Source organism: Mustela putorius, unplaced genomic scaffold (assembly GCF_011764305.1).
Source record: "Mustela putorius furo isolate JIRA1106 unplaced genomic scaffold, ASM1176430v1.1 tig00003942_pilon_pilon_pilon, whole genome shotgun sequence".
NCBI lineage: Eukaryota > Metazoa > Chordata > Mammalia > Carnivora > Mustelidae > Mustela > Mustela putorius.
This window is the reverse complement of record NW_025422087.1, coordinates 3,543,996-3,571,271: the sequence shown is the minus strand read 5'-3', so window position 1 is coordinate 3,571,271 and position 27,276 is coordinate 3,543,996. Positions and strand designations below refer to the sequence as shown.

The following is a 27,276-nucleotide window of genomic DNA, read 5'->3' as shown; positions in this document are numbered from 1 at the left end:
CGTCTGCCTCACCCAGCTATGGTGTCTAGATGTTGATACAACCATTTTTATATATATATATATATACACACATATATATATGTATTTTTCATTTTCTTCTCATTCAGATACAGGTAGACCTTTCTTAGAGATGCACAGTGAAATACCCGAAATTATATATATGACTGAAGGAAGGGAGATCGTCATCCCCTGCCGGGTCACATCACCTAACATCACTGTGACTTTAAAAAAGGTAAAACCGAGCAATGCTTCTCTCAGAAAATCTTTTCTGCAAGTGAGCACAATGAATTTCAAGTCCTTTTATCTCTCTGGAATGATTTTCTTACAGACATTTGGGCTGCTCAGTGGACTTTTCTCGAATATCCTTTTACTACAAAGGATGAGTGCTAGAGGTCATACGCAGGCATGAAATAACATGACACGTTTATGTGGGCATAAATTGGTGTGAATATAATGAAAGAACGAAAATCGTGCATACGTTCATCTAAGGCCACAAATCCAATTGTCCGCAGATGTGAGAAAAACCAATTCTGTTGCTTATCCGTATTAGTAACTTGGCAGAGAGGGATTACTCCAGATTTTTGCTAAGGACAGAACTGTGAGACAGGTGCCTACAGCCACCAGCTTTTGTTTAAGTTGTGAAGTCCCAGTAACAAAAACTTATGTCCTGCTGGGCAGCCAAACTTAGCTGCTTAGGGAAAGGGGAAAAAAGTGGGAAGGGGGCGCAAGAAAGCCACACATGACATTTTTTTCTTCATATCATGTTGGTAAATTATGCATGTGAAGGAAGAAAAAGATTTGGGATGGAATCTAATAAAGATAAAAACTAAAATGTGACATTCCAGCTAATTCATCAATGCTAAGAGTTTGGGAACAGACTAGGGCCTGAGGTGAACAGGTACTCCCCAAATGGAAAATAGTGGTGAATCCTGAGAGCTTTGAGGTTTAAGAGGAAAAGTTTTAGGTTGTCCCAAGGTAGCGTGAAGCACCACTGTCGCACTTAGGTTCTCAGGAAGTGTTTGGTGGTCGTAGTAGTGGAGTCAGAAAAACTTGGAGTGATTTCCGGTATCACTGGTTGGCCTGAAATCCTGCAGGTGGTGTCTCCTGGTCTCCTTCCCTTGCATTCACTTTCCTACATTATTGATTTGATCGAAGCCCTCAGGATAGTCCATCAGTGACAGGTTTCAGCTTCCATTATATCTGTGTGTCACCACCAGTAATTATAAAGTCGCTGTATTTCAGAGCTGAGAGCATCAGAGGATTCAAAACCAATGGTGGAAGGAAAAACTGAGGTCCTGGGGGAATTGGGGAGTTGGGGACCTCCCAGACCACCCTGGGCATTGGAATCCATATCTTGACTACCTCCATGCTCTTGCCACCTTTGCTAACGGTTTAGTTCGTGCTGGAGAGAGACCGGAGTGGTTAAGAACAGAGCCTTGTGCCATGCTGCGTGGATTCTGATCTCCCAGCCACTTAACCTGCTGGACCAACTGGCAAATTATCTAAACTCCCTCCACCTCAGTTTCCTGAGAGATGGGAGTGGCTACAGTCACACCTACCTTACACTGGTGTTGGGAAGTAACTGAGGTGATAAGCTGAGCCCCATCAAGGGTTAACTATTATTATTTACCTAACAGATTAATACCCAATACTTGATTTATTATCAAGTGATATTTACTATTAGTGTGGTATCCACTCCTCTTAATCTGAGGTAATAATCACTGTGTGATTAATATGGAACATGCCATAAGGCTGTGGAACGTCTCTGTTTTGGGCAAGCCCCTTGCCTTTTTGCTCTAGTGCAGATCATTTTTCTGTGGTAAGAAACAGTCCCAAATTCCCCCATGTAAAAATCTGAGGCGGGGGGAGCTTATTTTCTCTGTTTTTCTACCTAAGATCTATAATACAGTTGAGAGAAAGAGAGAAGGAGGGAGGGAGGGAGAGAGAGCGTGGGAGAGAAAGAGAGAGAGAGAGAGAGAAGCACGCTGTTCTCCTAGGGATTTGGGTTTGCCACATACATGCTGAAACTATTCTAGTTATAAGATCTTTCCCTTCTACCTCTCCTCTTGTCCCTTTTAACCTGCTGTCCCTTCCTTCTCTCCCCCTCAACTACCCCTGCCATAGGAGCCGTGGTCAGCTGGAGGCAGCCTCCCTGTCCTGTCCTGTCCTTTCTTTCAAGGCTGTTTCTCCCCTGCCTCTCTGTGATACTCATAGGCACCGTCATAGCTGATGAGCTACGTGGCCTTCTGCTAATTCAGCTCAGAACAAAGTTTCTTTGTCAGTAGAATACTGCTAGTGGCGGTAAGGGCAGATCAGTAGTGAAACTTCCTCTGAAACTTTAAAGGAAACTTCAAGTATATTTCTGAGTTGTGCTGAGGAAGTTCATCAGCAAACCTTTCTTTTAGATTCGGCCCAGGCTTGGGGTCGCCTATGTTCAAAGCATCATAGCTCTCAATCCCTGACTGAAACTTGTCTGAGCTTTTCCCTTAATAATTGGTATCAAGTTAGAGAAAGGTTCTTTTTCTCCCACTGGAGATAGAGCTTCCCTGAGCCTACAGATAGAATCATGATTTACTAGAACATGAAATACCGCCTTCACTTGCTTACAAGTTCTTCGTAAACAGGGTGCAGCTCATTTCAAAGCTGTGGGACATTCTGGTAACACAGACCCACACAGACATGCTCCCTGGGAGAGGGCGCTGGGGTTGCCTCACAGAGGAATTTCTGTCATGGAGTTGCAAATCCCAGCCAGATTAGGTCCTTCAACAAGCACAATAAATAAGTGATCAACAGATAAGCAATGCCAGGTGCACTTTTTAAAAGAAGAGGAAAAAGATCTGAAAGGTAATCTGATTCTCCACTGCCACCCTTTTCCAGCAGGGGGATAAGTCACAGTGGTAGTTAGAGATGCCTCTGAAACTGGGCCGGGAATCTGGTATCAGGGGAATGTAGCTGGGCCACTCAGTGGAGCAATAGCCCTTTATAAAGTCTCATCCCCAGGCGGACTGTTTATATGGTAGTCTTTAAAAATAAAGTTCTTGGCGTCCAGCAGAAGGCATAAGGGAAAATCAAATCATGGATTCCTTTCTTCTGTCTGGACTCATGGTATTTGGGAATACTTCTAAGAATCTGAGAACGCCTCACTCATGACAGTGTCTCTGGGCTCCACATCTGTTTGCAGCTGTCTTCACTGTCCGTCTCCCTGAAGTTTCCCCCCCCAGAGGCAGACTCGAGGCCCTCAGCCTTCCCAGGATGATAACGCCAGTGAGCGCCAAGTGAAGGCTATGTATCTCAAAGGACTGGGAATTACAGTCCTCTGAAGACAGCCACCTTTTTACTAAATCATGCAAAATGGGAGGACAAGTGATGGCTTGTTAAAAGCTCCAGATGATGAGGCTCGAGAAGGTGACCTGGCGGACCCAGTGGAAAAGTTCCTAATTGGTTTCTCAGGCGGGTCCGTGACAAGGGTGATTCCCAGAGGCCAAGCGATAGGGGCCCTCCCACCCCCCCCCCCCCCCCCCACCCCCACCCCCGCTCCAAGTCTAACATGACAGCTAGGTTCACCCCAGGGGGTGCTGAGGCTGATAATGAATTACCATAATTTATCCTCATTGTGTATATCTTGCTGCACGCAAAGCAAACTAAAGAGCCAAACTGGAGTTTTTACCTCTACCGTTTTCGTTTTCGATGAAAACTGGGATTTCACAGACTACAAGGGAAACACTATTGTCACAGTGCTCCTATGATTTTCTTAAAGCATCTTCTTTTTTTTCCTTCTTCCTTTTCAGTTTCCCCTTGACACCCTGATCCCGGATGGAAAACGAATAAGCTGGGACAGTAGGAAGGGCTTTATAATAGCAAATGCAACGTACAGAGAGATTGGCCTTCTGACCTGTGAAACGACAGTCAACGGACATTTGTACAAGAGCAACTATCTCACCCATCGACAAAGTAAGTGGGGTTCCAAAGGCATGAGGGCAGGCCAGAACGCTTCAGTGCTTCCTTGCATATTGAGACCTTGATTTGGGGGGAAAAAAAAAGAATCTCATTTCTTATGTTTGCAGCCAATACCATCCAAGATGTCCAGATAAGCACACCAAGCCCAGTCAAGTTACTTCGAGGTCACACTCTTACCCTCAACTGCACCGCTACCACTGCTTTGAACACAAGGGTTCAGATGACTTGGAAATATCCTGGTAAAGTGAGTGGCATTTTCCTCTGGCTTCTGGAGGGCAGTGTTTCTTTCTGGCAAGGGGCTTGCCCCTGGGTTTTGGAGGTGGGACAAAATCAGCATCTTCTGACTCCTGTGGTGGTTTGAGCGAACAAGGAAGCTGTGGGTGTGGTTTGGGGGCTTGGCTCGTCTGATGTTCCATGAGTGTGTGTGCACAGATACGGTCTTTTGATGTCTGGAGGTTTTGTTTTGAAGTATATAGGCTGGTATTTCTATTGCATGACTCGGGGTGGAAAAGGGGATTGTTTCATCCTTGGAAACTGCTTTCTCTGGGATTTAGAGATGAGAGGGAAATTTATCACTCAGTGCCAGGCAGGGCCTATCTGCAGTAAGAACCACAACAAAAAGTTGTTGTCAGCATGTTAATTTTAGATACCAGCAGACAGCGAGGCACCTGATTGGAGCATGTTTGGAAAAGATATTCCAAGCCAGTCGGCCAGTATTCCCTTTGTTCAGTAAAAAAGGAGCAGTGCTGTCCTTTAGAAAAATGAGAAGAATGGAGACCAAGTTGGGGCTCCTTATTCAGACCAAATGTCCCTGCAAACGTGTAGATGGGGAATTGAAAATCAGCTGTTAAGAAACTTTAACTGTCACTGTGGCCCCATTGACTGTGTGGCGGCAAAATGGAGGGGGCGGATCCCAAGCCCTGTCGTGTGCCCTGTCATTTAGATTGCCCAATCACAGAATTAACTGATGATTAAATTATATGCCAAAGATTAACACGTCAGCCCCGAGCTACTGTTGTTTCTCGTCAAACATTGCTTGCCATGGAAATAGAATAACTTGGCAACAAAAAAATGGAACGCATGCCCTGAAGGACTCGTCCGTATTTTCTAGAAAGTGATAGTGTTTCATTTAAATAAAAATGCTGTGACTTGTGGCAGTCATTTCTGGGTTTTGATAGAAGTCAGCTATTCTTCAATAAACAAAAAGAGGGAACAAACTCTTATCCTGTTGGTGGGTGACCGCCAGTTAAACCTTGGAAAATGGCGCCGTCCAGTAGAACTCTGTGTGACTGAAGTATCTTGTCTGACTTTTACAGTCACCACTAGCCACAGGTGGCTAAGAGGGCCTGGAGTGTGGTTCCTGTGACTAAGGAACTGCATTTCTTATTTTAACAGCCACGTGTGGCTGGTGGCTACAGAGCCAGACAAAACAGTTGTCTGAAACCCAGGATCAGCTGTTTTCCAAAGGCAGAAAAATACCAATGTTACTCAAATTTGGGAAGGAAGGTATTCTCTAATGGAGAAGATGGAAGTAATACCTACAGAGAGTGGCTGAAAATCCCTCAGGCTGGCATTTAAGGGACCGCTGCTTTGATTTTTGATGGTGGTGGTTGGCATCTTCTTTCTGTTTACTGCCATGAAGGAAGACAATGGCCTCCCCATGTGTCTGTTCCAGCAGGGCAATATAAGGACAGGTGGGTAGAAGTTTCCTAAACATGGCACAGAAGAGAGCTAAGTTCAAGACCCAAAGACCAGTTCTGTACTGCTTTCACAGTAGGTTTGTTTTTTTTTTTTACCCCATGCCTCCTCACATGGCAAGGATGGAGAGGGAGACATAACATATTATGTGTTATAAAATGCAATGCTAAAAAAAGAGAGAGAGCACAAGAGAGGGAGAAGGAACAATGGAAGGAAAAGGCAACGTGATCTCATTTTCCCAAAACCAGGAAGGAGGCATTGTGACCAGTTTACGCTGCTGAGCCTTGGGGCCTGCTCCTGGTGTGCTGTGGTGCAAACACAGAACCACGGCCCACCACCACCACCACCATCAGATGTTGCCTAAGCTTGTAGATGGCTTTGCATGGCCTCAGACCCATTCTGTGTGATTTAGCAGAAATTGGTAAGCCTTGCTCAAAATAGTGAAATGATGAGAGCAGGATTATTACACCTCAGTGTGTGGAGCCAGGACTCCTGATTTTTTTCCTTCATTTCTAGTAAGGGAGCAAAAGAAAACTTGTGCTTAGAGAAACAGTGTCATGGAGTCAGGCACCAAAGATACTTACTGCCTAACTTAGCCACATCTCTGCCCAGAGAGCTGGTTGCTGTTTAGAGAGGTGTGTGCTGGAGGGAAGGCACTACATTTATATCGTCCAGAGACCTGGGTTTCCTGCCCATGGTGACCTCTGAGGCTTCAGCCTCTTCATGTCTAGAAAGGCCTATCTCCCCAGTGAGAAACTGCTGGTTTAATGTACGTGAAAGTCCATCTGGAGAGACGATGTGCTAAATGAATGCTCCCGTGGCAAATATTGGAAACGCATTGAGACACAGTTTGAGTTCTAAACATCTTGGTGTTAGGTGGGTTTGCTTCCCAGCATAAAATGTTGATCATCTCAGCGATGATCTGAGAAATGCTCTCACCTGGAGTGTGAACAGTTACTACGTCCACCTTTGCTATACATTTTCTTTCTAGACAAAGAAGAGAGCGTCTATAAGGCAACGAATTGGCCAGCGCACGTCTGTTGCCATTGTGTTCTACAGCGTTCTTACTATTGACAAAGTACAGAACAGAGACAAAGGACTTTATACTTGCAATGTGAAGAGTGGCCCGTCGTTCAAATCTGTGAACACGTCAGTGCATATATATGGTAAGCCATTCCTGTTCTGCTTTCTTTTTTTAAAGATTTTATTTATTTATCAGAGAGAGAAGGGGAGAGAGCGAGCACAGGCAGACAGAATGGCAGGCAGAGGCAGAGGGAGAAGCAGGCTCCCTGCTGAGCAAGGAGCCTGATGTGGGACTCGATCCCAGGACGCTGGGATCATGACCCGAGCCAAAGGCAGCTGCTTAACCAACTGAGCCACCCAGGCATCCCCCTGTTCTGCTTTCTATCATCATGGATTTGGACCTTGAGAGCTTGTTTGGAGGTTCTAGCAGGGGAGCGCAGCTACTCGTATACCCTTGACCGAAGACCGGTCCTCTCCTCTATCGGGGAAGGTCGTCCTCTTCGACCGAGCGTGCAGCTTCGGGAGGGACGCACATGGAGCGGTGAGGGAGGAAGGGGACACCCGCCTAGCCAGCCAGATCAGCCGAATCAACCCTGGCGATCAATGGGGTGACAGATGTCGCAGCCAGATCGCCCTCACATCCTCATCATGGATTTGGGACGGGTTCTATAAAAAAGTACATTTTCTTTTGGCCAAGAGGTACTCTATCATGAATGATACGACTTGGGTCCCCTCTTCCCGCTGCCAAAAAAGCAAAGCACATTAAATGTTGTTTAATACTTTTGAATTAGAGAATCTTTTCCTTGCCAGTTTGTTGTGGTGAGTAATTCAGTTAGATCATATTATAACCTACATTAAGCTCTTTTCTTAGCATTCCATATAAACAATACAGAAAAATATGACAGATTGACCTTTATTTCTCAGGTACTGCTGTGAGTTAGAGAAAAATGTGGTGGGATAAGTTATTGAGAACTGATGTGATTTTATCCTCGGTATTACTCTGATGAAATCCTGATATTGTTGCTTAATGCCAATAGGCGAATTCTGTAAAGAAACTATGTAAACATCTTTAGAATCCTTACAAACCTTATTTATCTCCAATGTCGGGCGGGGGGGAGGCAAAAAGCAGAAACTTTTGAACGGTCCTGGCAGTGGCTTGTGATGTTCTTTTGATTTTCTCCAGTAGGGTTTTTTGGGTTTTTTTGTTTTTTGTTTTTAAATCAGATCATTTGTTTTATGGCACCTAAAGGAACTTTCTCCCATCATACTCCTCTTGGGCATGGTAGATTTTCAGAAGTCTCTCTACTTTTCTGTGATTGCCATATGGGTATTTGAGATGTTCCATTCTCTGTGGCTCTGCCTCTGTTTTTCTGTTTTCCTCGCAACCCTCTCACTTGAATGTACCTCAGTAGTTAGTGTACTTCTGGATTATTTTATTCAGGGATCAGTATTTGGGCTCCTTGATAGTCTATTTATTTATTTATTTATTTATTTAGAGAGCTCACAAGTAGGCAGAGAGGCAGGCAGAGAGAGAGGGGGGGGAAGCAGGCTCCCCGCTGAGCAGAGAGCCCGATGCTGGGCTCGATCCTGGGACCCTGAGACCATGACCTGAGCCGAAGGCAGAAGCATTAACCCACTGAGCCACCCAGGCACCCTGGGCTCCCTAATGGTCCTGATGGGAATTCTGCTCTGTTTGTTCACTGCTTCCACTCTCCTAGGAGGCAGGGGTTTGGGCTGGTGTTCCTCTGTTAAGATAAACAGGGCCTTTCCTAATCTTTTCATCGCCTTTCCTCTCCAAGATAAAGCATTCATCAAGGTGAAACATCGAAAACAGCATGTGCTGGAGACCACAGCGGGCAAGCGGTCCTACAGGCTCTCTGCGAAAGTGAAGGCGTTTCCCTCACCAGAGGTTCTATGGTAGGACCGTAATTATTTTCCTATCAGTTTGAGATATGCTTTGTGAGTAGGAAGATGCAGGAGCCCAATGATGGGAATCCCTGAGAAAATATCAAGAGAAGTGTCCCCAGACCCCGGTGGAAAGCCAAGAACTGAGTTGATTTCTGGGGCTGGGAGCGAAGCAGGTAGGCGGGGCTGGAGGGGAAGGGGAGGGATGTCCCAGGATGGAGTGGGAGACAAGGTGTTTTTGAAGGCTCCCTTCAGTTCAGCCCTTCACACGCTGTGACTAAATTTCTGCATCTCTAAACTTCCCTATGATGTCAACATCCTTTGAATGGAGTATGTTGGGCAATGAGTAGGAAGCGTCTTGAATATCTAACATGCTCTATTAACCCTGAAGAAGTGGGCCCTTGTAATGAGGATAATAATTCTTTTATTATCTGAAAATAATTCTTTTATATACAGCTGGGATGAAAGTTCCAGTCTTCTTGTAAAATTAAACAAACATTAAGAGAGACAAGACTTATTCAGTTGTAGGGGTGGAGGAAAGGACCTACTTGAACTAATTAAGTTTTTTTTTTTTGGCTTGAAGTTTGCATATTCAGAACCTCCCAAAGCAGGTTCTTTTTGTGTTAGTACAACACCTGATATAAAACAATGTAATCTGTTTATAATCTGCAGTCATTTTGTTAAATCATTTTTAAATGCTAATATCTTTGGCTCAAACCATTACATTTTAAACAAAGAGTACAGTACAAAACCCATTAGGAAAACAACCTGCACAATATGGAAATGGTACTATTGTAGAATCACCTCCACCAGCCCTCATTTTGCTTACAATATCACACGATTGCAGTGTTTGTTTTCAGTTTCCTCAAATAGTTAACAGGGAGTTAAAGAGAAAATTAAACTTCGTGCTGCGCCCCTTTGTGGCGTCACGGTAGAAGAGAGGTCTTTTTTGTTGTTTTATAATGTACAAAAAGTCCAATTGTAAATTTTTCCTGTGAGTGTACATTAATTCCTTCTTTGGAACTTAGTCCCCATCTATTAAAGAGTGCTAATTTCTTTAATAACTAAGCTGCTAGCACCTAAAACACATACACAATAAGTCCATCCATCTTTGAAAACACTGACTTGTTCATGAGAAATACAGTCAACTTTTTTTTTTTTAAGATTTTATTTATTTATTTGACAGAGAGAGATCACAAGTAGACAGAGAAGGCAGGCAGAGAGAGAGAGAGGAGGAAGCAGGCTCCCTGCTGAGCAGAGAGCCTGATGCGGGACTTGATCCCAGGACCCTGGGATCATGACCTGAGCCGAAGGCAGAGGCTTAACCCACTGAGCCACCCAGGCGCCCAGAAATACAGTCAATTAAGATGACATCTGCAGTCATAACATAGAGCATAGTCATTTCAACCGCTTGGGAACCAAGACCCATTAGTGATGGGTATTTGTGTACAGGACAAGGTAATGCTTGCATGGATATGAACTAATACCATTTCCAATATTAAAACTGCCTATAGAACACAGTAAACTCCTAACAGATTAAAAAAGACCTGGCTAAAGAACTGTGCGATTTAATGAACTTAGACTTGTAGCATTAAATCTTTGAGAAGCTCTAGAAAATTTGGAGAAACTGAGGGTCACACAGACAAGCACAGAGTGGCAGAGCTGGGACAAGCATTCAGTCTCCCGGCTCTCAGTTCTGTATGCAACTGCATGATATCTAGGCATTGATTCTATATTTAAAGTTAAAAAGAATTTTTTTTTTTAAGTTTTGTACCTTTTGTTTGTGAGTTTTGTGCCTTAACTGTTCTTCCTCAGGGGAAAAATCTTGATAATCTTGATTTTACTATAGCTTATGAAAGGGACAACTGGTGTGACCATTTATACAACTAATAAGAACTCCACATGAGACCACAATAGGAAAGTCTATTTTTATTTTTATCTGGAGAAGTGATCTAGTTGATCTGACTTACAATGGCCCTTGTATTGCTGATGAGGCCTCACCAAAACTGAAAAACATCTCGATGGGATCAGCCAGTGCTGCTGGGTGAATTCTTAAGTCACATGGGTACCTTAAAACCCTTGCTTTTCTTTCTCCTTTCAACGTACTTCTTCGACCTTGCCAATAAATGTGAAGTGTTTCTCCGCTTAAAAACCACACCTGGATTTACTGAAAAGTTGGTGTCTACATTTATAAAATGAATGTGGAGGACTAAAGGCTTGGAGAGTCTCAACTTGAGCTCACAAACGTAAATGACAGTGTTAGAATGATCTCTGAGAGGCTGTGGGGAATGACTTCCTGATCACTCTTCACCACAGGTTAAAAGATGGGTTCCCCGTGACTGAGAAATCTCCTCGCTATCTGGTTCATGGCTACGCATTAATTATCAAAGATGTCACTGCAGAAGATGCCGGGGATTACACGGTCTTGCTGGCCATAAAGCAGTATGGCGTGTTCCAAAACCTTACCACCACTTTAATTGTAAATGGTAAGTTTGTTGTTGTACTTTCTTCCGGTTCAGGAAAATTGGGGAACCAAAAGTCAATAGGACAAAGTCAGAGAGAACACACTTTTTTTTTTTTTGAGAAAACACACTTTTAAGTAATGGTTTTGAAAACTGCATCTGCCTCCATTGTACCGATTTCAGGTCTGCTCATTATCTTCCATAAGCAATATGATTTTTTAAGTCATTGTGATCATGATGTACATACCATGGAATCAGTTTTTTACTGTTATCAAAACACTTCTACTTTAAAAAAAAATAAGAAATGGCCATAATGACAACAGATATGTGTTTGTTTCCCTGACATCAACACCAGGAAAATGTGGTCCTTCGTGTGGTAGCCTGGGAGAAAGTTACTGGACATCTCTTAACTTCTATCCTGTTCATCTTCCTTCCAGTGAAACCCCAGATCTATGAAAAGGCCGTGTCATCCTTTCTAGACCCGACTCTCTATCTCCTGGGCAGCAGACAAATCCTGACATGTACAATTTATGGTATCCCTCAACCTACAGTCACATGGTACTGGCGTCCCTGTAACCATAGTCATTCCAAAGCAAGGTAAGGACCATTTGTTTCAAATACTTGCTATACTTGGACTCAAGATTCTTTAAAGGACATAGATGAAGTTGACAAATGGGATATGCAGTTATCTTTGGAGCAAAGGCTTTCCCACCCAAGGGAAAAAGTAGGCAATATCTACTCTTCTTCCTTACTCATTTCTAACCATTTCATAATTTTTCTCTTTAGTTGATAGCTTTAGGAGCGCAGGGACAGAATCAAGGTCACCTTGTGAGCCTTTTTTTGAAACTCAGGTTGGAACTCCAGTCTTGTTTTCAAAGGAGAACCTCCAGACTTGGGCTAATTCAGCTGTCATGGCCTTCCCATTTCTCATTTTGTGACCATTGGATAGGATAGAAGATCTTCCCTGCCTGGGGATCACTTCCTGTTGTAGACTTTGCTCATGCTCTTTTGTTCATTTGAAATGTGCTTCCACCCGTTGGCTGCCCCCTGAGAAGTCCTTCCTTATCCTCCCAGGCTTAGCTTCTCGGCAAACTCTCCTGACTGCCTCCTTCAGACTCCTTTACCCCTCTTCAGTAGGAACCATGCCTCATTGACACCTTCTTACTTTGCTGGGTTTGCATGCATGTGTATTGTCTAAGCCCTGAGCTGATTGAGAGCACCTCTGTTATCTTCAGGGGCTGGCACACACAGTAGTAGAGGCTTACCGTGTATTTGCTGAGTGGCTGCATCCCTACCTTCTGGTCATTGTGCAGCATTTCCTTGCATCCTGTTGATGACTGAGTCCTGTTTGCTCTTTTCCCATTTTTGTTTAGTCTAGAGGAATGATGCTAAGGACAGTTCATGAGAGCTAATTCGAAGGACAGGAATAGAATCAATAAGCGCAACAGTCAGATACTATTGAGACCGCCCAAGAACAATCATTCTGCCATAGTAACTGCCTTGTTGCTTTTATTTTTTTTTTATTTTTTTTTTTTTTAAAGATTTTATTTATTTATTTGACAGAGAGAAATTACAAGTACACTGAGAGGCAGGCAGAGAGAGAGAGAGAGAAGGAAGCAGGCTCCCTGCTGAGCAGAGAGCCCGATGCGGGACTCGATCCCAGGACCCTGAGATCATGACCTGAGCCGAAGGCAGCGGCTTAACCCACTGAGCCACCCAGGCGCCCTGCCTTGTTGCTTTTAACTCCACTTGTAGAATGTTGGGGAAATTTGCTATTTAAAACAAAAACAAAAACAAAATTAACTTGAGAATAAGTAAGACGACTCTAGCTTAAACAGAAGTGTCTGTTTCGGTTTCTGGATTGTTCCTGCCATTTCAACTTTCCATCTTGTGTTGTAATCTTTTGCTTAAGGTCTTTCATTCTGATAGTGAAAGCTGCTGGTGAGTCCTGGGGTTCCTGAGAAGTCACTATTTCCACACTTGTCCCAATTTCTCATGGGAACGTCATTTTCTAAGAATAGAAATAGGGAGAAATTGTAAAGCTTGAAAATCTTCTTTACCCTGTGGATGCTTACCCCAAAGGAAAGTGAGATCTACTGAGATTTTGTGTGACTTTGCTAACTTTGGGGTAGGCATCCATATTTGGGTCTCCATTCCCTTAAGACCTGGATATTTGTGCTAACTTAACATGCAAGTAAGTGAAAAATAACTAAATAATTTAAGCTATTTGGAGAAAAGTGTAAAGTTGAATTTTCAGGGAATAACATAGCCTTTTATAGCTGTTTTAAATTTTTGTTTTGACAATAGCAAATCTAAAATTTCAATTCCAGGGGCACCTGGGTGGGTCAGTCGGTTAAATATCCAACACTTGATTTTAGCTCAGGTTTTGATCTCAGTGTCGTGAGTTTGAGTCCCTTGTTGGGTTCCATGCTGGGCATTGAACCTACTTAAAAATTTTTTAAAAAATAAAAATAAAATTTCAGTTCTATTTAGGGAAGAGCTAGGAACTCTGTTAGAAAATAACAATTATGAGTGAGGGATTATCATGTTATAAAGTTGGGTTTGAATAATGCTAGTAAAATATGGTTTGGGGGATGAAGTCATTGTAAGTAAAACTTTGGAGACATTAGCTCTCTTTTTCTGATTTCTTTTTGGTACATGGGATCCTTCTCCTTGTGTCACAGAGTAAGCTTGCCAAGGTCTAGAAAAATGTCTAATTCCTCTTCTCTCAAGACTCAGAGCAGTGCCTCAGGTCTTCAGTAAATGATTTTTGACCATTGACTTATTCTCTCATCAAGGCACTTTTTTAACCAATCATAAGACATAGAAAATGCAAGCTTTAACTTTTTCAGTGATGCTTCATATGAGAAAAATATATGTTGTTGCTTGAAATTACCTGATACAAATGTGCATATCCATAAGTTTTTTTGGTTTTTTTTTTTTTCCCCCTAAGTCAGCATACCAGTTAGCCTACCTGCGTCAGGCCCAAATTCGGTGCTTGGTGGTTATATCAGTACTTTTGACTTAGAAATAGTTCAGAAATATATACAGGACCTTTGTGCTCTAGGACACAAATAGAATAATTCCACTTCACCCTGTCAGAGAGATAGAAGCTAAAATTGACAAAGAAATGGATCCTTCTTTAATTACTAGAAATTTTCAAATACATCTTTAGGTAAATGTATTTCATATACTTAACACCTAGATTCCATTGCAGATAGGAATTTCAGTGAATGACATTTGAATAAAGGAGGCTCGATTGCATGAATTTTGAGAATCTTATTTTGAGTTACATAGTGACATATTTGTTTGGTGATATCCCCATGACATGACAGTCAAAAGAGATTAAATGATTAATACATATGCATTACTCGTGAGTATATAGACTAATTCTTGGTATTTAAATTTTAGGTTCTACCTAAAGGACATATCTATTTGTGGACACAACTGAAGCACTAGGTTAGTTTTGAGGTTTAATGTGTTTAAGTAGATCAGACTTACTAATTGGTTTAATATGGCCAACTGGTTCATGTGTCTAAGTGAAAGAGGTTCAGACTTAAATTGCATAGTTTTCTGGAGTCCGGCAAATACCTAAATATATCTTAAAGCTGTCAGAACTATTGTTCAAGTAGTCCATCTTTGTGGAAATTAAGAACCATAAATAAAATGAACAGGAATTTCCTCCTGTGATATACTGCTGAGCTGTGTTTCAGCGATGCTTCTGATTCACCTAGAGTTTGTTCTTATGAAACATGAGGAATGAAAGAAAGGAGGGAAAAGAGTAGTTACTTTTCAACTCACATTCCTAATGAGCTGAGAGGAAATACAGCAGAATCTTCTCCCCTTTTGCTTTTCTGCACCTTTGGGTGGTAAAGTAGTAGGAGAGCTAGAATATTTCTTTTGAATTTTTAATAGCATTAAAATAATTCATTATTACCAAATGAAGTGGGATTTTGGATTTTTCCTCATCTTCAGCAACTAGCAAAGAATTACAAGTAGATACTCCTTAACTCATTCCAGGTCAGTGGAGGCATAACCGAGGGGGTGTGCATAAGGGCAGTTAAGCTCGGAGTACCTTTCACTCATGTGTAGTTTACAGCTTCTGTTCATGTAGAATACAGATAATTCCACGCACTTCACAGAGACAATATGAGGTTCAAATGAAGTCATGTATTTGGGAAAGGTACGGAGTGCCATTGAAATGGGCAAGGTTGTGATTGTTGCTTGCAGTGGGATAAAAATGTTTAAGGCTCCAAAACTTTTTTTTTTTTTTTTTTAAGATTTTATTTATTTGACAGAGATAGATCACAAGTAGGCAGAGAGGCAGACAGAGAGAGAGGAAGGGAGGCAGACTCCCCACTGAGCAGAGAGCCTGATGCGGGGCGGGTCTTGATCCCAAGACCCTGGGATCATGACCTGAGGCGAAGGCAGAGGCTTTAACCCACTGAGCCACCCAGGTGCCCCCCAAAACTTTTTTTTTTTTTTTTAAGATTTATTTATTTATTTGACAGAGAAATCACAAGTAGGCAGAGAGGCAAGCAGAGAGAGGGGGGAGGCAGGCTTCCTGCTGAGCAGAGAGCCTGATGGAGGGCTGGAGTGGAAGGCAGAGGCTTAACCCACCCAGGTGCCCTAAGGCTCCAAAACTTTTTAGAAACTTGAAAAGAATTTCTGCCTACTATAGAGCTAGTTTCACAGAATTGACAATTTTTAACTTAAGGCTTCTGAGAAATGAACACAAGTTGTGGAAAATAAAGTGTGATTTTTTCCTGTGCTTGAGAAACAGATGTAGTAGGTGTGGGCTTTAGACTCGAGGAAAATATAACACAATTTTTCAAAAGAAGAGAAAGGAAGGAAATACAAATGAGTTAGGCAAAAGCAAAAGGAAGATGACACAAAACTGTGCAGCGGGAAACTAAAGTAGCCTTCCCAGTTTGTGCGGCCTCCCTTACCCGCTCATTTCCTGTCATGGGAGGAAGTGGTTCTGACCTGTGCGTTGGCAAAGGCCAGGGTGGGGCAGGGTGGGGCAGAGTGGGACATGGCATAGCCGATTCCTACTGAGCGAATCCATAGTAGATTCTAGAACTCCACGTCCCCCCTGGATTTTGAAGCACTGAGCGGGACTACTGACCCGCCCACGCAATGAGCTGGTCTTCCTCACGTAGTCCTTTGCCACGGCACTGGTTCCATCTCACAGGGAGTCGTGTGGATGACGTTGTCCACTGCGTGGAGACTGGTCTCTAAAGGGAAGAGTAACCATCTTGGACTGGAGGGGAGGGGCCCCTTCTTTGGGAAATGAAGGAGATGGACTTGTGGGGTCCTGGAAGGAAACGGGGACAACAGCCTTGGCTTGAGGCTGGTACTCCAGACCACCAGTTCCATTTTTCTCAGGAAGAGTCTGAGATGTCTCAAGACTACTTGAATTGACGCATGCTTGAGCACCCAGGAGCCCAGCCAGTGACTAAGTGGAGAATTTCAGGCCTAGCCGGGTCATTTACTCACCACAAACAGGAGGGTGGTGAGCGGGCCCACTGCTGGGTCATCCTCTCTGATGCTCGCTGTCAGCTCATTAACACGGCTTGGCTTCCTGTCCATGTCCAGAGTCTCCCCAGTTGTTTCCGAGGTTGTCTTGTCTTCCTTTTAAAACTAAGGCCTGCTCTCCAAATGTTGAATGTGTCTGGGTCTTTTCTCCAGGGACGGTGGCCACTGATGACTCCAGCTTTGTTTTTAGAGCATGTGTGCTTTCCATCATAGTCTACTTTAATTCCCTGTCCCCAGCTAACTATCGAGGTCATAGATAACACTGATAGATGATAACAGAGTGACCGTTAGTGGGAAAAGACTGTTATGTGTATTGAGTTCTTTGTGAAAATCTCATTTTCTTCATTGGCTCTCTGTGGCAACCAATGAGAATACACAGAGAGAAACTTCGGCTCCTTCTGTGGCATTCACATTGTTTGCATCTTACAAATGTGTTTTGCACATCATCAGGGTTCAGCCTAAATACACTGTCACCCTTCTGTTCATCGCACCGACTGTGTGCAAAACAAAAACACACACCGTTAGCCTTCAGCATGTATGTTTTAATGATACACCATCAACCATAGCGGGGCGTTACTTATTTTCTCTGTGTGTGTACCTGGAGAATATCTAATTCCCAGTCTCAGGGATAGAGACCTGGGAAGCAAGGAAGTGGGTTCTATTCTTGGCACAGGCCTTGACTTCTGTGTGACCTTGGCCAGTTATTTAATCTGTGCTTCAATTTCCCCTTCTGTAAATGGTAACGGCCCTGCTTCCCCTTTCCTATAATACACAGCTATTCATGAGTGAAATGAGAAAATCTCTTAAAATGACGTTTTCTTCATTCAAAAAAGCTTGAAATAATTTCCTAGTTGTGGCACACGGATATTTCCCTTCTGCTTCTTACAAATTATAAAGCAATTTGACCTGAGGGTTAACTCTGAGGGTCAATGCCAAATTCACTGAAAACAAAAATCGACCTGTGTAAGTTGAATGGTTATAAGAGAAGTCTTACATGGAAGTGTGTATTCTGTGGTACAGAACTACCTCCGTAATTATAATGTGAGTAATCACCCATTTAAAAAAAGAAAATAAAAACAAAAACACACCGCTCCTCCACTGCTGGTGTCAACCCACATTTTCTTCAGGGCTGAGCTGGACTACCTTTGCTGGTCTTGGTCCAACCCTCCAAGCAGAAGTATCATTCTTTGCCCAGTTAGTCCTAAAGCCTTGCAGGCTTTATTTGATCTTTCGCCAATGAGCTCCTTCAGAATGCCAAAAAATGTCATTGGATTCTCTGCTCATGGCAAGTGAAGTGAGGTGAAGGGTATCCTGTATTACCTTCTTAGCCAAAATGGTGGATTTGCTAAGAAAAAACCCGATAGGCGTACATGGAATTTCAAGGGACTGCATCCGGAACTCTAAAGCCGGTCAGATCTGGAACCTCAAATAGTTACATGCTTGAGAAGTTTCATGGGATATAATCATCCCTGCCACACAATTTGACATCCCATTCCTGCACTCCCTTCCTCTGCCCGGCAGTGGACTGGGGATTGGGTCTAGGGAAAGCCGAATGCTCCAGGACCAACTGTGGTTTGCTGGGCTTCTTTGGGGGAAGTGGGGTGGGAGGTAGCCTACAAAATTAAGGCAGACAGAGGCCTCTAGGAGTTCTGAGAAGGGCTTGCTTAATTGCATCCCTCTATTGTTTACATCAGCAAATTAGCAAAGAAAGAAAGGCCTGAATCATTAGGGATGTGTGAGGGATAGATCATCTGAGAGAAACGTAATTTTACATACCCCACTGATGCACAAAACTAACAGGACCAAAACAAAACAATTGTTAACGGTAGTTAATTAGAAATGTACTCAAGGACTTAATTGACTGCCAGCATGAATGTCTGTTATTTTTTTTTTTCTGAAACAATTTTATGTCCCCTATTCTACTGTCTACGAAATGAAAGTGTTAACAGTGTAAACATTAAAAAAGTCAACATTTCCTGGGGGGCTAAACGTAGATCCAACGTCAGAGGGAAGCATAATTTAAGAAGACCTCTTCTTCTGGAAATATCACAAACTGTGTTTTTTAAATGATTCCTCGTAAGGGTACATATAATTTGTATCCACGTGTCTCTTGACATATTTTCTGTGCGGGGTACGTAGGGGTCTGCGGACCCAAACCAGACATGCTATAGAGAATTTTAATTTGCCATATGCAAAACCTTGAATCAAAATAGGGACTTTAAAGAAGATTCATTCTCCAAAGACCCCCTTTAGCAGGACTTTGAGCTTGAAACAAGCTCAACGAAATCTGGCCATCTTCTCCAGGAGGCTTTCATCACAAACAGAACGTGAATGTTCACGTACTAATGAGAAACTTCTTGCTTTCTGCTCTGTAATTGCTGGATGAGGAAGTCCAGGCTGCCCAATGTGAATGTTTGGACGCGGGCCCTTATTAATATTTCATACAAAGTCCTGAGAACAGAGCGTGAGTTCATTTGCCAAATGCCTCCCTGCCACTTTTCTCTGCTTTGTGAGATTTGCCTCTTTTTCCCACTCCTCATGGTAATACAACGAGTCTGAGGAATAATTGTTTCTAATGAATTAACTGTCTCCTGTAATTGCTATCAAACATTTCATTGTGTGTTTAAATTAAACCAAAAGGCTGAGTCATAGGAATGGTTTTTATAGGGATCTTTTGAGCGAAATTCAGTGTTGCTTCCCAGGATTAGGAATGCCAGAAGGTAATGACACGTTGTTTGGGAAGATTCCTTAAAGAGGATCGGCAGAACTTCTCACATTTTTCTATGGCCATATTCACAGATTTCTAAAAGTCAAATGGACATTTTCATGACTAAATCTAAAACCTAATGTCCAAACACAGAGCTTTAGATAATGGAGAAATAGGACAAATCACTTATAAAACATGCACCTGTTCTTGGAAATCTACCTTTAGTTACATCTTGACTTAGTAGACTGCCCACTCCACCCCGCCCACGTTGCTGTAGCACAAAGAATAAAATCAGTAGACTGTTTCCTGAAATGTGAACTCTGGTCTGTGGTTTTGATGTAACCTCATTGCCTTTGTGGGTGAAGAAGAGCCTGGTGCATTGAGAAGATAGAAAGGATGTAATGGATTTAGACCATGGCCAGCTGGTGCCTTATAAGCACTTCAAGTCATTAGAACTTGTTTCTTCATACTTTCTCTCGAAGCTTCAGGGGATGTCTTATCACCTTGAATGCCACTGTCTACGTAATGATAACCAATGTAATCAATGAGCCCTTCCTAGTGTCAAAGTCACCCCTTTCTATATACTATCCCTAATCTGTACAATGTTCCAGAATGGACATAATTTCCCCATTACGAGACTGAAGCTCAGTTATTTCTCAGGTGTCTTCAGATCATGAAATAAGAGAGGCTCAGTAGGTTGGCATTTTTCGCTTGGTGTCCGACAGGGTTTTTTTTCCCTTGGTGTCTGACAGGACTTCTATAAGTGCACACCTGTGCGTTCCTAGAGGAAGGCACAGAAATCCTTGGGGGATGGGTTCGGGGAGGCTCTAGTCTCTGGGTTTACTCTTGTCACCAGTGATTGTGCAGATGCAGAGCCCGTCTGTTAAATTAGTTGCCCTGAGGAGGGGAGGGGAGAGAGGAAAGAGCAGCTGGGAGCATTCGACTCAGATTTCACAATTACTTTGGGAAATGTTGGTGAGCTGCACTGGTTTAGACCCCAGACGTGCAGGTAGGAATAGCACCTTTGAGGCGGTATAAACCCCAATGGGATGAACAGGTCTAAATACAACCAACCTGAGGAGGGTGGCAAGTCAGTTAGTCAGTTGGGCGCTTGTGCTGGATAGCACCGTTCCTCTCTGTGACTTTCTCACCTTGCAGGTGTATTTGGTCTCTTGCCAGAAGTCCCGTTCCCTCCTCTGTTGTTCACGATTATTTTTCTAGATCAGGGTTCAGCAAGCACTCAGTGCTCAGGGGCTCACAAAGCTGTGGGTTTTTGCAGGAAGCACAGGGGAACAAAGGAGATGAAGAATGGGTGGGGGTTCCGGGACAAAAGAAAATGAAGGAGAAAGCTAGAGTTTATGGTTGACGAGTAAATTACAGGGAGGACCTGGGCACCTCCACAGGCCTCGACCTAGTCACTGGGAATGCTTTATTCACTCAGAATTAGGGAATTACGGAATCTTCGAGATGAAGAAGAGCTTGTTCTATAAAGGAGAAACTGGCTCAAAGATAAATAATTATCCCTCACCTCAGGGCTAGGTAACGGCAAGCCCGGGACTAGACCCGAGTCTCTGGTTGCCTGTTGATTATTCCTGTTCATTCTTATTTCCACTATAACACTGCTTTGAGTCTCTGCAGGAGGTGCCCTGTAATCCGGATAAATAAATGGGCCATCATGGTTGCCGTGGATGTAAGGTGGGGAGTACTGCAGTTTAGAGGAAACTCTGTGGAAGAAATAAGATCTGAGTCCTAAAGATGATGGGTAGGTTCTAGAAGAGCAAATGGAAAGGAACAGAGATGTTGTGGCAGAGTGATATGGGGACAAGGATGGGTCGAAGAGTTGAAAGGGGCATGCTTGAAGAGGACCTGGGCTGGTTCTCAGATCTGGCCTAAGAAAAATTAAAACCAAAAATTGGAAATGTAGGTATGGACCCATTGTGGAATCATTCGAGGGCTCAATGGATGAGCCGGCCGTTCATTCTACTTCCGCCCACCTTCCTGGCTGATGTGTGGCTGTTCTGCATCTGCTGCCCGTAAGCCCACCCTGTCACTTGCCTGTGGAGACATAGACTTTCCCAAGCTCACTGTTGGTGGTCTTACTCCTATAGCCCAAGTCTTTGGCATGTGTCATGTGCCATGTGTCCCTGAAACTCTGTTCTGCATGTCTGAAAATCAAAGCCTCAGAATCTAAGAACTTGGATTTTCACTTGAGCTCATAAAAAAAAATGATCTGGGGCTGGGGGTTGGCCCCTGGGTGTCTCAATTGGTTAAGCATCAGCCTTCCACTCAGGTCCTGATCTGGGAGTTCTGGGACTGAACCCACACTGGGCTCTGTACTTAGCAGCGAGTCTGCTTCTCCCTCTCCCTCTGCCTCTCCCCCGTACCCCTGCTCACGTGCATGCGCACACATCCTGTCTCTCTCAAATAAATAAAATCTTTAAAAATAAATAAATAGATAAAAATTTTGAAAATGATCTGGGTATCCCATTTCCTGAGGCTTTTAATGTTCCATATGCCTTGTCTTCCTCATGGAACATTATGTAAGGAGATCACAGATGACTCCCTTATTGAGAAATTCTCTCACATGAAAAAGCCTTTGGTGAGGTAAGGTGAGGGAAACAGAATGGATGTTTAGAGACTGCTTAGAGCCAAACAGAAGGTTATGTCCCAAAGAAGATCCAAGGCCTGGGATTTCTATTTTTCTTTCTTTTATAGCTGAAAATTATTGAGCATGTATCTACAGGACATTATTGTCTAATTTAATTGTCACAGAACTTCAATGAGGCAGATCCTGGGATGATTACCTTTACAGAAAATTTAAGTACCTTGTTAGGAAACCAGCCGTGGTTGGGACGTGTCAGAGTGGCCTTTCTCACTCATCAGCTACCAAGTCTGTCATTTTCGCCTCCCAGCATTGGCTCTGGAACAACTAACTTAGACCTTAAGTTGAGTAATTTGGGGACAAAGGCTCATGATCCAGAAAGCAAATGTGTTTCGTGAGGCTTGTGTAAATGACATCAAGAAGCAATTTTAAGGGACGCCTGGGTGGCTCAGTTGGTTAAGCAGCTGCCTTTGGCTCGGGTCATGATCCCAGCGTCCTGGGATCGAGTCCCACATCGGGCTCCTTGCTCCGTGGGGAGCCTGCTTCTCCCTCTGACTCTGCCTTCCACTCTGTCTGCCTGTGCTCGCTCTCGCTCGCTCTCTCTCTGACAAATAAATAAATAAAATCTTAAAAAAAAAAAAAAAAAAGAAGCAATTTAAAAAAGGTGTTAGAATGCAGAAATATCTAGCCTTGAGTTTAAGGTCCTGGGCTCTGAAGCCTGAATTCTGCCTCCACCTACCACCATCCCCTAGCTTGTGGGTCAAAGAAACGACCTCTGGGCGTATGAGTTTGCAGTTCTACGTGGTAAAGAGAGAAATCGCACTGACTACTGACTATCGTAGGCCGTTAGGTGGACTAAATGAGCTAATTAATATACACGAAGTATTTAGCTCCCTGGCTGGTGCATTGTGAGCACTACATTTATTTGCTGGAACTTGTCCAGTATTTTTAGATCACTCTAGGATTGCCCACTGCAAAGCAGCTTCCCTCTGAGGTGGCATCATACACACAATGTGTGTATCCTGTCTATCCTGTGAAAGCTTATCATGGTGACAAAATGGACAAAAAAGGAAACATGTTTGCATCTTAATTTTTTTTCAAAGATTTATTTATTTGAGGTGGGGGGAAGGGAAGAAGGGCAGAGAGAGAGGGAGAGAGAATTTCAAGCAGACTCTGCATGGAGCGCCGAGCCTGTTCCTGGGCTCGATCTCCAGACCCTGAGATCATGACCTGAGCTGAAATCAAGAGTCAGACACTTAACTGACTGAGCCACCCATTGACCCCGTGTTTGCATATTTAGACAGGTCTTCTGATTATGGTGATTTACTCCAAAGAGATTAAGATGGGACCAGAAAGGTAGAATTTTCAGATTTTTTTAGGAAATTAGAGGAGCTATAATATCCTGAATCTACTTGCATTTGAGAACTCTACCTCAGCATTCAAATGCGTATTGACCCAACTCTTGTCCAGTGATGGTCACATACGGGCTCTTGACATCTTACTTGCTTGCGCTCAATTACATTCTGACATTTTTCAGATATTTTGATACGTGAGCATGTATTTGACTTGTCTCTTTTATAAATGTATATGTTCCTTAATAACAGAAGGAACTGAATGTGCTACTTCTTTTGGAGGACATGATTTTACTTCCTAAGTGGAATATGTATGAAGCATCGTTAAATGGTGCTGAGGATCATGAGCCCACATTTTGGCCTACCCCTGAGGGAAGGAGGGGATGATTGCTGGTTGGTTTTCTGTTTTCTGTTAGACCAGAAGGTGCTTCTCCATGTGTGAACATCATTGCCTAAGTTGAAATTGCCCGTGATTGTCAGTTTGTCAGATATGGATAATGCTGTGCAGAGTAGGTTCAGGTCCCAGTCAGACCCTCTGTCTGCCTTAGTACTCCTCACTGTAAGTAGACAGGCCTTGCTGGCGGTGACATAGTGCTTCACTGAAGGGAGATGTGTGAGGTCATTTGAGGGTCAGTAGTGTTCCTTTTTCAGCAAGTGGGAGGTAAATGATAGATGGTGGGTTGACACCTGACGTGGGGTTGAATCCACATCTAGTCAGGCCATTGTCAGGATTCACTCTTCTCATCAGACAGTCAACTGAGCAAGAGATGAGGATGCTCCTCCTCTGTTGACTAGGTGGCTGGGCTAGGCCTGAAAGTTATAATAGTGAACAAGACACAGGCCCTGCTTTTGTTTTTTTTTTAAATTAACATATAATGTATTATTAGCCCCAGGGGTACAGGTCTGTGAATCATCAGGCTTACACAATTCATAGCACTCACCATAGCACACACCCTCCCCAATGTCCATAATGCAACCACCCTATCCCTACCCCCTACCCCCCAGCAACCTTCAGTTTGTTTCCTGAGATTAAGAGTCTCTTATGGTTTTTCTCCCTCCCCGGTCCCATCTTGTTTCATTTTATTGCCTCCCTACCCCCATCGACCCCTGACCCTGCATCTCAAATTCCGCATATCAGAGAGATCATATGATAATTGTCTTTCTCTGATTGACTTATTTCACTTAGCATAACACCATCCAGTTCCATCCATGTTGTTGCAAATGGCAACATTTCATGGGGTTTTTGATGGCTGCATAGCATTCCATAGTGTGTGTGTGTGTGTGTGTGTGTGTGTGTACACACACACACACACACACACATACATACATACATACATATATATACCACATCTTTATCCATTCATCTGTTGATGGACATCTAGGTTCTTTCCATAGTTTGGCTATTGTGCCATTGCTGCTATAAACATTTGGGTACACGTCACAGGCCCTGCTCTTAGATAGCTCTCTATCTAGTGAGATAATAAAATGACAACTTACATTATCAATCCGTCTACAGTATGTTGGGCACTGTGCTAAGCACATTACGTAAATTAACTCATTTAGTGTTGTTCACCATTATTGACAGGAAAAGACTCTTCCATAAATTATTTCCCTTCTGTTTGTCTTTTAATTCCTATTATAATAACTAGTAAGACATGGGAAAATGGGGTTACTTCTTCCGAGTTGGCAATGTTAAGAACACATTCATTTCCCAAAGAATTTGAGGCAGTTCACAAAGAGTACAATAAATAATTCAGCAAATCTGAATGAAAGGAGAAAATGTGGTAAGGCTAGTACAGAGGTATGGCCCATATGTTTTTACTTTCTAGTTGTCGAGAGAGACACATGAAATAGACATTTGCGAGCTGAAAGGGGCACATCAGATAAAAACAAATCAAGATTTCAGGGAACTAAAATCCAAGAAAAATTATATCTCCTGTCATAATCCTTGGGATATAGCATATCCTATACACAAATTCCTGAACCACATTTCCACTATAGCAAGTGTCACAGGACAGGAAATCATCACATCCCTTAGAGTTGATCAGTGGCCTAACACCAAAGCCGAATTTACTAAAAGTGAAATGATCCAGGGTGCTTGGGTGGCTCAGTGAGTTAAGCGTCCAATTCTTGATTTTGGCTCAGGTCGTGATCTCAGGGTTGTGAGGTGGAGCCTGGCAGTGGGCTCCACACTTAGCACAGAGTCAACCTGAGAGCCCGTCCCTCCGTTCCTCCCCCGCTTGTGTGCACATACGTGCTCCCTCTCTCAAATAAATAAATCTTTAACCAAAGCTCTATTTCAGAACTACTCAAAGGATTGAAAAGACTGTAAGTCCTCTGAGCAATTTTCTGTGACTATGACTCTCACAGCTGGGCTTTTGCTTGTCCAGGCTTATAGAACTGTGAAGTTGTAAAACTATTATTTGAACACAGGTTAGGCTAGGTCTGTGTTCTTAATGCCAAACTGTGATCACCCACCCACTCCCCCTGAAGGCTCGCTGCACATTTCAGCCTTGACAGGAATATGTTCTCTTCCTTTCCATGACAACAAAATGTAGCCATAGCTTGAGATATCTAGAGTTAACACCCCAAGACTCCTTGAATGGGTTTAAGGATATTACTTGCAGCTCCTCTTGAGATTTCCCTGAAGAATTCTAGTTTATCAAATCACCCTTCCTCAGCTGATTAATCTTTCACTTAGAGGAAAAATGAATGAACAAAATAGGTGTTGGTGTGAAGACCCACATCTGGGTGTGGCCAAGTAAGTATCCATTCTCAGTCACCCCGGTGACAGGGTTGCAAGGATGCCTTGGCCCTTGGCTCAGATTCTGTACAGGGCACAGGGGCAGAGTCCTGGGTAGCTTGGGAGAGCGGAGGAAGGAAAGCAGAGGCTGGGAAGACAGGCCTTGTTCTGAGTGTGAATGGACCACGAGACCCTGGAGGGCAGGAAGCAGCACAGGCCAAGACACTCACGGAAAAGCTCTTATCGAAACAGAGGTGGCCAGGGCGCTGGATCACCTCCACCATTGTCCAAGGAGCTGACCCAGAGCCTTCAATCCCCGAAAAGCCTTCTCCACTCCCCGCTCTCCATTCAGACAAGAAGTAGTTTTCATTATGGGCTCTAAGGCGTCACAAGGTCTCTCCGTGCACAAGAGAGTCACTCATCCAGGATCCCCTCCTTGTGACCCTGTGACCAACCCGAAGGCCCAGGCCTTTTCCTGAGGCAGAAGGAGCAGGAACCATTCTGTCTAAACACTCCTTCCAACTCCACACCTTTTTCTGCCAGCGTCCCCTCCCCTATATGGTTTTATTTGTTTTGAGAGAACGTGAGAGGAGGGGAACAGAGAGTGTTTGCAGATTCTATTAATCTGATGGCTCAGGCCCACTGTCACTACTGTTTTGACACAACACCCGTGGTAGCAGGGGAAAGTTTCCATCAGGCCCTTCTACACGATGGCGCACCATCATGGGGAACCAGCCCCGCCGTGCCCTCTGGCAGGCTGCCAGGTGGCCCTTTTTTTTTTTTTTTTCCTTTCTAGTTTTTTAAAAGACATTTTACAGCCTTGATTTGCTTTTTATTATGGCTCTCCCTCTTTGTTTCCTAACTTGAAATGATTCAATATTCTGTACAAACAGATTCTAATCAGAGTTAGCACGTGCAGTCAAATCCCGTTAAACAGATAAGCAGAGTCCCCACCAGAAGTGCTCAGATTTCATCATCCAAAATAGAAAAAAAAAGGAGGGGGAGGTTAGTCTCTGTCGTGAGACTTTGTAGAGATTTCGAGAGCCTCTTTTCCAGGTAAATGTGCTTTCATTATAAATCGATATAGACCTTCATTCCCAGGCATGGCTCAGTCTCAAGTAGGTGGCTCTTGGGTATTGGGTGCTTGGCTCACTGCGGCCCACCACCAGCCACCCCCACCCCAGAGGTCCTCTTTGAAGTCTGCTGCCTGCTATCAGTGTATTGGGGTTCATAATAAAACAGGCGAGCTTCATCCCAGAACACATCCAGGGCTCGTGCAGATGCAAGGA

General features: G+C 43.4%; 1 protein-coding gene across 2 annotated transcripts in view; it reads left to right on the top strand.

The window, feature by feature from the left end:
• FLT1 (fms related receptor tyrosine kinase 1) overlaps positions 1–27,276 on the top strand; it is a 177,324-nt gene that overhangs the window by 52,173 nt on the left and 97,875 nt on the right. For both annotated transcript variants that reach the window (XM_045069645.1, XM_045069646.1), the window contains exons 4-10: positions 108–232; positions 3,789–3,951; positions 4,065–4,201; positions 6,647–6,821; positions 8,478–8,595; positions 10,900–11,069; positions 11,483–11,642. In XM_045069645.1, coding sequence (XP_044925580.1) covers positions 108–232; positions 3,789–3,951; positions 4,065–4,201; positions 6,647–6,821; positions 8,478–8,595; positions 10,900–11,069; positions 11,483–11,642 — 1,048 coding nt within the window. The remainder of the gene's footprint in view (positions 1–107; positions 233–3,788; positions 3,952–4,064; positions 4,202–6,646; positions 6,822–8,477; positions 8,596–10,899; positions 11,070–11,482; positions 11,643–27,276) is intronic.